This window comes from Diprion similis, chromosome 7, assembly GCF_021155765.1.
Source record: "Diprion similis isolate iyDipSimi1 chromosome 7, iyDipSimi1.1, whole genome shotgun sequence".
In the NCBI taxonomy this organism is placed as follows: Eukaryota; Metazoa; Arthropoda; class Insecta; order Hymenoptera; family Diprionidae; genus Diprion; species Diprion similis.
In genome coordinates, this window is record NC_060111.1 from 8,549,569 (window position 1) to 8,560,573 (window position 11,005).

The window sequence follows — 11,005 nt, forward strand, 5'->3', positions numbered from 1 at the left end:
TAGCAAATTAAACCAAATTCTTACATTATCTTGAACTAGAAACAATCGTAATTTAGGTATTGCTAAAGAAGCACATATACAAAGTCATATAAAAATTACGAAACAAATTGATTCGTCATGATTAACAAGTATATATAAATATATACACAATAATGAGATAGTCAGCAAAGTACAAGTAATTAAATGCAATTCTTTGGCATTTATACATTTTATAATTATGGAAGGGAAAATGAACAATGTCGATATAAGAATATTTGTGATAATAAAATAATGTGTCTGCAGAAAAAATATATACAATTACACGAACGAGGTACCACAAGTAGAATATTCACATAGTAATATCATATAATAAACATCAGTATGTGCTCCAGTACAGCGACACAGAGCACGATATTTTCTAAATTCAGTTTACCAAAATAAAGCAAAACAATACTGGTATCTTTTGGAAATCCTACTCCTGTAAGATTATTCTAAAGTTGCAAAATGCTAGTCTTTATTCAATAAAACCGTAAAATTAACATTACTAACTGAAATTTCATAAATATTTTCTGGAGCCAACTCCAATCTCATCAGAATACAAACGTGTCACACAACCATATCTGTAAGACATAACCTAATACCTAATTTTCTCGTGTAATCTGTAGTATTTATATTCTGATAGTGTTTAATAATGAATTCAAGTATACATTTTTTTACCCATATATTATGGTTTATAAAATTTTATTTTCAACTCAAGGGTATCTTCGATAACGTCATTGAGTACATTATACTGAATGCGCTGAAGAGGACAATATTACATAGAGAAAATAAATATTCAGGCTTCTGCAACCATGTCAATTTTCCTTTCATACATCGATCACAGTCTAATTATGCAATACCGAAGTATTTTACTAAAAAACGCTTAGGACTGATATTTATAAATTGTTATTATTAAAGTTTTATGATCCCTTGCCATTTTTCAAAGTTTCCGGATAACAAAATACGATGTGTCCACAGAGCGTCTGTGAGCGGTGATGTATCTCGTTTGTTGATCTCGAAAAGTCACCTTTACTGTAAAAAGTCATAGAAACGCAATAAGTGAAACCACGTACATGATATCGTTGATATCGTTTCTGAACAGCTGTACTGTACTGCGCCTCTACGCTACGCAATTTATCAACAACGTCGTAAAGTTTGTAATTGATTTTTGCTATCAGTATTATTCAACTGAAATCAGAATGAAAATATCGACTTGTGATATCTCGTTTGTATATTATTATGGTAATGTAATAGAAAATGCAGCCTCGCGTATGCAATGGATGATGACTGCAGTGCGCTAGTAGAATAAGGCCAGTTCAGCTTGACGAGGGTGACGAAATAGCGTTACTTGTGTCGAAGCTGCTCAGAATCAGGTCATCACTGGGTCCTCCCTGTGGCATGCAACAGATCAACATTCTTCATTACTTTACTACATCGCACAAAATACTATAATTCATTTCATGCATCGTGTCGTTACATGCTATTCGATATATTTATATAAACATTATCATTACGTGTTAGTGGCATCCTCTACATTATTTCAGCGCAAAATATTATACGTTGGGGACACCGTTTTCTTACCTTCATACAATTTTTTAAACTTAATTTCACACCAAAAAGACTAGAGACCCGGAGTGACCAGGAGACCGAACTCCTATTCAAACCCGTAGTTTGAGGTGGGCCACTAATAGCAGCCGCTTGGCGGCGCTGCTGAGCGTAAAATACTTGCGCAATCCGATACTGCGCATCTCGATATTCATCTGTTTCAAGCTAGAGGGAGAGACTTGAATTATTTTGAATTATTCGATTGCGCAGTACCGCATTGCGCAAGTATTCTGCGCTTAACAGCGCTGCCAGGCAACTGTTATATACAGGCCTACTCCCACCACCCGAGTTCGGTCTCCCTGGTCTCTAATCCTCTTGATTTATACGTTACATTGATTCAGATTTGTCCAACGGAAAGTGTAAAACAGAGAATATGTAATTACAAGGACTTCATAAATTTAGATACCCAGATAGCTTTTGTTTAATTGAATGCCTGCCCGAATTGTTTCTGAAGAATAATATTGTAGGAAATTAGTGCCAAAATGTGATTTTCGTAATTGAGATTGCTAGGAACTAGATAGAAAAATGTTTACCAACGCAAAATCCAATCCCAGATTGCCAAAAACTTATTGTACCTCAACGTTTCGCTTAATTGCATGCTCTTGGTTTTCCATATGTTGGCCTATTTTTCCTTCAAGTTATTTGTCCTTCAAAACTATTGCACTCAAGGTGCTTTGAATACAAATACAACGTATAACTGAAACTTTTTGTTCGGGAACACAATGCTATTTGGGTATTTGAAATATGATGAGATAAACGGATTTAAATTTGCATTGAATTAATTTTTGAATTGGTATTTTATCTGATAAATAATGTATGAAATTTACTAAAGAATTATCTAGGGTGAGTCTATCATTACACATATATCTATAAATTTCATACAAGAAGAAAAGTGAACAGAAAAAAAATGTTTATAAGTGTATGATCAGATTACTGAAACTAAACGCGATTTTGATGAGAGTACGTTTCACGAAATCACAGCAATTTCGGGACTTTCATGCCAGTATTATCGAAGTTGCTAAAAATGTACGATTTTATTAATTATTCTTTTTATACGAAGTAAACGTAAGCGTAAAATCGTATGCAATGCATGTCTGCGAACTCGGAATTAATGTATCAAAGTAAGTCATGCTTTCTATCATTTCGTGCATTACGGAATTACAGATAACTTTCAAAACTCAATCATGCTGGATGCATCCATGTTTTGGGTTTGAATCCAAAAATTCAATATATTACGTAATCCAGAAACTGTTTATTTTTATTATCATTCATACTTTCTCTTTGCTTAGAATTGCATTATGTTATCCACATATTTTACAAATTTAATTACAGGAACTGATCATCATTAATATATATATATAATAATATATAATATGTATAATAATGTTTTTGCATTAAGTTAAATATCGAGAATATATCAAGAGCTGACCAAAACATAAAAACAAATAATAGGAAATGGAATTTTTAGGTACAATCAAGTGCGTTTAATAAAATAAGTTAATATGTTTGGCAAAAACAGGGTAACGATAGGTACACGATTTACAGAACCAATCACTAAGACATTATTTACGCTAGACGGATATAGAATAATCAGTCCGCATAACTCTAAAAAGCAGACTTTCAACAGATATCAATGAATCAAAACGAAATAACATTAAGATTGTATCACTCTGTAGAATAATTATATTACAATCTTCAACAAGATGTTAATCTTCCGGTTTTTTAATAAAAATAAATAGTCACAAAGCAGCTGCACGTCATCTCTGACTGTGGCCATAAATACAGGATATTACCTACGTGCATGACATGACTCATCGATAGCGAATACATTCACTAATTTTATTATGATAGGTACAATTTTTACATTCGATCCAGGCAAGGCAGTGGTGTCATATCAGAAATAAATTCAGTGCTAATAATATATTAGCCTCCAGAACAAACGACTAATTATAAAACCAGGGACGTTCGTGTGAATAATATTCTGAGTGTGACATTTCGGTATAAAAAAACAGACTGGTGACAATTTTGCTTAAATAAAATTCCCTTTCCGTGTTAAAAAATTCAGGATTACCTGGCCTTATTTCACCAAACATATGCAATTTTGGACGGTTTCACGACCAAAGGTTCCAAAAATTATGCATCTTCGATATATAAATTTAGATGGAAAAACACACAGTGTTACTTCGTTTCGTTCCGCGGTATGTCGCCATCCTGAGAAACCGTAGACGAATTCATCACGAGATTGATTAATTTGAAAAGTACTCACAATTCGTCGTAATTTTAATGGTGAATTTCTTCCTGAACTAATTATTCGAATTGTAATGCCTCGAGCTCATTGATTTCCAAAAATTTTATTGTACATGCATGTACAACACCTTACGATCGATTCGTTAGCAAAAAGATATTTCTGGATTATTCTTTATCACAAGATCAACATATACTGTCTGTGATACCTTAATCCTAGCATTATGTTTTATACTCGCAAAAAGTAGTAGATTGATCCTCCCTAACTATAATAATACTGTTAGTTTGCATAGGCTTTGGAATAACTGTGTACTGAATATTATTAGAAAGATGAAACAATCTAGTAATATGTATATATATATACATATATATATATTTATTAGACACTATTCCATCTATTGAAATATGTACATGTCTTAAGGAAAATACTTTCTATATCTAATTTTCATCATATCACGAAAGTAAGTTATAGATTACTTTTTGTAACCACAGCTGCGAATTGAATTGTACTCAAACTATAATCTCTATGTATAAAAAGATCAGGGAAAACTCGAGAAGCTTGATTGATTAGTTAAAACGTGCCGACAACGCTATGAAGTTGTTTTTTAAAGTCTTTCTCTTTTTAGGGGAGGGGCGGGCAAAAAACGGAGTAGGGGGGGGGGGGGCAATATGGGGTACCCTTAAAATGATATAAAAAAAACTTTCAAAATGTTTTTCAAATAATCAAAAATGACTTCTATAAACATTATTGAGCATTATTTTGAATTTTCAAAAAAAAATTTTTCCCTTGACATTTGAAAGTCATCTTTATTTTCTTTGGTTACAATTAAAAAAAAAAAAAAAAATTAGCGGATTTGAGTCCTCGAAAATGAAGTATTTCCTTAAGTACCCCGTTGTGGCCCCCCCCTCCCTCCCCCGCCGTATTATTCAAATATTTTCATGATGATTTTATATCTCAATTTGAAAAAAAAAAAATTAATATTCAAAGTGATTAAAATCAGTGAAATGGAAGGAAAAACGATCGAAATTATCCCGGATGGTAACTGTCTACTTAGGGTAGTATCCTGCTGCTTATTTAATACGCGCGTTACACACAATTAGCAGGAATATAAAAGTTGCATCGTAGGTAATGAATCGCATCGGGTATCGATCCAATCTTCTGCCGATTCGAAGCGTTTCATGAATACAAATGGGGCAGATGCTGTTAAAGCTTTATTAACCGTGGCAAAGTGAGGCGCGCAGGGGCAGAAACCCTATAGTTATACCTATATTTTGTAAGTTTTCTATGGATTCAAGTAATATTTTATAATGAATGACAACAGAAACACTGTTGTTGTTGAACTTTAGCATTGCGAAATTATTCAGTAATGCAGTAGTGATTTATTTTCCTATACCAATCCTATATCAATCCTTAATTAATATATAACAAATCACATGGTAAATCATAAAATATAGATTATGAGATAAAATACACAACAAATCATTTACCGAAACCCATGATTTGTCATATGATTAATTATGTATTTTGTTTTCTAATCTATACTTCATGATTTATTATGTATTGATCCGTATTCACATGTTAAATTGCATGATAAAATACATCCAAATTTCGGTCATAACATTACGTGACTTATCACAGAATAATTTTCAGTAGAGTTACCCTCAGACGATAAAATAATTGTCAAACGAGGTATACTCACTTCGAAATATCAGGATTCTATAGATTACAGAAAAGATGTCGGTAATCGCAACTTATGAAGAAATATTGATTAATAAAGTAAGGAAAAAGTATACAAAACGCGTTTTGTCGTGAGCACCTAGAAACTTGCCAAAGTCACTATGATTTAAAATTCGTAATAGTGTATAATATATGTATACCACCTATACATTCCATCAACATAAGAATAAGATATGTATCAATATAAGAATAAAACTGTTGATACACTTTTGAAAATAGAAGCAGTGAATAGATTATAGAAAAGCATTGTACTATGTGGAGCGGAAACGGTCCGATGATTAGACAGTGAAAAAAATGGCAGCGTTGCCACAGTTCGAATCTTTCAAGAACGTAAAAACCCGGAATCTTGTAATTTTTTCTTCAAATTCATTGGTAATCAGCACAATATTATTTACATCAAATTTATCAGTCATGTAAATGTTGTTTGAATAAGAATTAGATGGTTATTCTCAGTTTTATTTGGGTTCCATGTTTGGCTCCTCAGCGGGGGAACCACCTTAATGTATGCAAAATCGAGCACGAACTACGAAGTTATTAATAGTCTGGTGAAAACGCGTCGCCTCGCTTTCTCGGAGATCTAGGGAGTCTATCAACCATCGTAACGATTTTATTGTTAGTAAAACTTTGATGGTGAGTTAATACAACCGAAAACTACACGCCTATGGATTTCGAAGATATTTGAAACACGAATATCCGAAACCATGAAATGTTGTACAACGAAATTTACGTAAACAGAAGTTAGACATTTTATAGAAACATTATTATCGCCTTTCGTCTCGTTTATGTTGTTTTAAATTCAATTTTTAATTTTCGTTTAATGTGAGACCGATTTTTGATACCTTGTATTTATTTATTATCCTGTCAAATTACAACATCATTGCAAAATCTTAAATATCCATAAACGACCTGATCGATATAGCAATGTTTTACGATTTTTTTTAACACTTTATATAAATTTATACTCAATGCCAAAACAGTAGCAGTAATCGTATTTGCGACCAAGTGGTCATTACTTTTCACCCCTTTGTTGCCCCAATTATGCTGTAGAGCCAAAATGAACCTACATCACAAAATGCTTGCACGCAAAAGTGAAACAATCATAAGTTACCTTCTTCGCTGAATACGTAGAAAAATAAAACCTAAAGAGGATGCTATAGTCAGCCTTGACGGACCATGTAAATAATAAAATCACTCTATTCTTTCGGGTACATCCCCATAAGATAAGAGCTTGTGCGGGGAAATGGGGGGAAAGCTAAGTGACCATCATCATGCGTCTTCAGCCGCCATAAGACGTTCAATGGAAACACCCAGATTCGCAAAAGGGCCAAGAAAAACTCGGACGCTACGCGCTACCTTACTACGGTCGGTAAGAATGTCACTTATCTACGCAGCAATGGGGTTCAAAAATGTGTTTCAGTAATTGAATTGCCACTTATTGTCGGAATACATTTCCTGGCGTTATTCTCGCCTGGAAAAAAAAGATTGAGGAAATTTTTGCTCGGCAATGCGTGTAGAATTACGGCGACTGTCGGCATTTTCACGTCAGTACTGCGTAGGCTTTAGTAATAGTAAAAAAGTGGCACTTTACTCTGTCGATAAGGACTGACTGTAACATCCTCTTAAGAAGGAATTTATCTGCCAACTATATTACAGCTCTCTGAGACTGATTTGTTAATGTTATCACATTAAATACCAGGAAATATTTTCACGCTACGTACTTGTGCAGGAGTTTAGTAAATGGTTTCATTTTGTGATTTATTCATCTTACGGCAGAAATTGACAGTAAATTTTCGCAGCTGCGTGGCTGCTTTTTCAAAAATATTAGCAATGTTTTTGCAGTGTTTTTGCATCGTATTCTGTAACACTTCTAGAATGAATATTTCATAAAAAAACATGTATGTAAGACGTTCAGGCATAGATAATTAGCGATAAGCAATATAAAGGCAATTATTTTGGCATCCGACTGGTAGTTTTAGAATTTGCACATAACTTAAGGATTTATGAAAGATGAAGATGAAGATGAGTTGTTGAAAGTCTGCAGCCTTTTATGGTAAAGTTATGTAGGATAGTCACTCTGCAATTTTTACTTTCTTATAGAACTATAGAGTTTTGCAAAAACAATTTTTGCTTCTTGCCACAAGTTTCGTCTACAGAAATTTCTACAAAAAAAAAAAAAAATTACATGGTATTTTGAATTTTCTCTGCAAACTCTTGTTTTTCTCCATAATTAGTTTCTGCGCACGTCAATTTTTTTGAGAATATTATAATTTTCCTTAGAGTCTCATCTGGTTCTTCTCTTTCAAATCATTATTTCTAACTAACTTTCCACAGTTTTCAAGTATGTAAGGCATGTTGTGTATGATTCGAATGAAGTTGAAGTTAGTAACGTTTAATTTTATAATTAATTTCTTTAGACAAAGTGGTTATTTTCCTGGTTCAGAATATTATGGAATTCAGTAAACTGTAATAATATAATAAATGTGTGCATATTTTGCCAATTTTACTTTCTCACAATAACGTTACTAACTACAATATCACAGATTGAATTTATTTCAGTTTGTATGTGCTAGTTGAACTAATTCATATTTATATATACAAAGTTAAAACTGGATAGAAAAGGAGACGAAAGTAATGAGACAGATAATAGATTAGAGAAATGCTTTTTTGATTTGCAATGTAGGCAAATAATATAGAAATGTAAGAGTGAGGATTTGAGAGAAGTACCAAATAAATTGTAAGAAAATTCAGATTTTCACGTAAAAATGTGACAGAAAAATCGAATGATGTTGAGAAATACCAAGAAATTGCAAGATTTGAAATAAAAACATAGAAGTTACGAAAGAAACTCAGTGATTTACAGTCTTCTGCAGAGGTATTCTGAAGAGTTGTGTAGAAAAATTTTCAATGACGATTTTCACCAGAGTTCCTCAAAAAGGTTTGACTGCTCTTCAGGGAAGGCGACTTAGGGGCACTTGAGTCCTTCCCCATAAGCAGCACCACGCCCCGCAGAACCTATAAACTGACGCTTTAACTGCTGGTAGGTTTGTTTACTGTTTTAAAAGCATATGGTCAAGCCGTCTCAGATGATGTAAGGGTCGTCTTAAGTCAGAGCTTTCGATACGCAACAGTTTTTCTTGTTAAATTCGTAAATCTAACTACGGTATTGAATATTGCAAAACCAAATTTTTGTTGTGTCTCCCAAATAAAAGCTCGTTGGTAGAAACAAAGTTTAAAAATTTTTTTTTCAGAAACGAAGTGGTTAAACATATTAAAATTTATGTATTTCCTGCGATAAAAATATCCCTGAATTGTTAAGTCTTCATCTTGTAAACGGCCAAACAATCCAAACTCTTTATAAGACTGTTTGGAAAATCCAAACTTCATGTCGATTAATTTTGAAACCCAGCTTTTGACTATGTTAAATCATAAGATCTTTCAAAAAAATTTAGCGCTTAATTTATGACATGATTTATCTTGTAAATTCGATGAATTATGTTAGCAATCACATAATAAATTACAAAAGCACAAATCATCTGATATACTAGATGAAAATTGATATAGTTCAATACATAATTGGTTATATTGTTTTTGATCTGGTATAGCTGGTGATTTGTGCTTTTGTAATTCATTATGTGATTTCTTATATATCTTATCGAATTTGCAAAATAAATTACATACTGAATTCTTTTTAAACATTATATGATTTGACACGTGAACATTTTCAGTAAGGTACGAATAATGAAACCAGGATGTTTATAGATAAAGAGCGATATTCCTTGACTAACTAAATTCATTTGATATTACTTATGAAGCTGAAATGTATAAAAAATGTGATTTAATCTGGGGAGTTGAAATATTTGGAACTATCAAAATTGTATAGAGAAGTCGTATGTGGAATAAATACAATGAGGATTACATGCAGCAAATCCTTCAAGTCTTTCAAGGGAATTCACTCGTATTAGCACGAAGGGTACACTTGATGAAACTTTTGTGCTATATATACTTAAAGATAAAAAGTTCAGATAAAAAATGTCAAAATGTGATCTTAATAAAATTAGTCTTGATTAATAACATATTAAAAATTCTCAGATCATTAGACGAATACGAAAAAGTTGATCAACTAGATAAAAATAAGTATATGGTAATGTGGAAATGGGCAGAGATTCATAGCAGTTTAGATCGTGAGAACACCCCTGGATCGTCTGAAACGGCTGTTACGTGCTTGAAGCCAAAGCTACGTGTTGGCCATTGAGTTTCCTAACCGGGCGGTCATTCTCATAATGTAATCACAGCGTTGTCGCAGCATCAATGACCGCACGGCTTGGGAATTTAACGGTCAACATGTGGCTCGGGTTCAACCAATGTGACAGCCGTATCAGTCAGACGTCCTCAGACGTGCTTACAATCTGATCTTCCATGAATCTGTATCCATTTCCTCATTGGCATATCGTTGGTGTTCAGTTCAGCAATCAACAAATGACTTCGTATATAATGACGGATTGGAAATACACAAATATTTAATTCTTAATAAATATCAAATAATATACATATAGTACGAAAAGCATTGTTCAATTTTTAAGTGTTTTGTTTAAATAAAAGTGTAAAGCATTCATTAAGAGGCATTTGAAATATAGGTTGGCGGAGTCGTTTCAAACTAGCGATTTTTTTTTAACTTTCCCAAATTTTCTGAAAAGTTAACTTTTTCAATGAAATTTTAAAAGCACTTACTAATATTATGCAGGAACACATTATATATGAAATATAATGCGTGCATAATTTTAAAGTTGTGTTAAAAATTTCGCACACAGTATTGGAGGAAAGTATGAAATAACTGTAGTTTCGTAAATCGAATAAAACAATATACCACATAGAATAAACATTCTGTCAATTTTCTAGTGACTCTATAATTCCCTGACTACCCCAAATTTTTTAAGTTCGTAACGACTTAGCACTTGACCTGAAGGAAAATTAAATATCGAAAAATACACTTGATACGTTCTGTGAATAAAATTCGGATAACGAGGCGTCAGAAGTAGTTTGTTGTAACAGTGAAAAAGATCTTTATTATAAGCAAAAAACAAGCTATAGAACCATTTTCAACGATTGATAATGACGCTACATTGATAGAAGAGTAGGTAAAGACAGTCAGCTTCGAGTATATTTTAGTGACTCTCCAGTGTACTTTGTTCCATATCATTGCTTTACTCGCTGTTTCCTTTGCCTTCTTCTACTTATCGCGCGATAGACCATAAAGCTGTCTGTTTTCGATACTCTTCCATCAACAAGCTGTAACAAACGTAACGCTCGAAAGCTGCAGTAAATTGGAAAATTTGAAACTAATTTTACAGAGTAGAATCCCATCTTTGGAAGAAACTAAAAAACATACATACACCGCGCGGT

At 32.9% G+C, this 11,005-nt stretch overlaps 1 protein-coding gene across 4 annotated transcripts in view; it reads right to left on the reverse strand.

Moving 5' to 3' along the window:
• Nucleotides 1-519: 519 nt before the first annotated feature.
• The window catches only part of LOC124408026 (PH and SEC7 domain-containing protein), a 64,729-nt gene continuing 54,243 nt past the window's right edge, over nucleotides 520-11,005 (reverse strand). For 3 of the 4 annotated variants that reach the window (XM_046884671.1, XM_046884673.1, XM_046884668.1), the window contains one exon: nucleotides 8,235-8,617. In XM_046884671.1, coding sequence (XP_046740627.1) covers nucleotides 8,554-8,617 — 64 coding nt within the window. In that variant the 3' untranslated portion in view covers nucleotides 8,235-8,553. Of the gene's footprint in view, nucleotides 1,410-8,234; nucleotides 8,618-11,005 lie in introns of those variants that run through there. The other variant, XM_046884670.1, reaches the window with a different exon arrangement.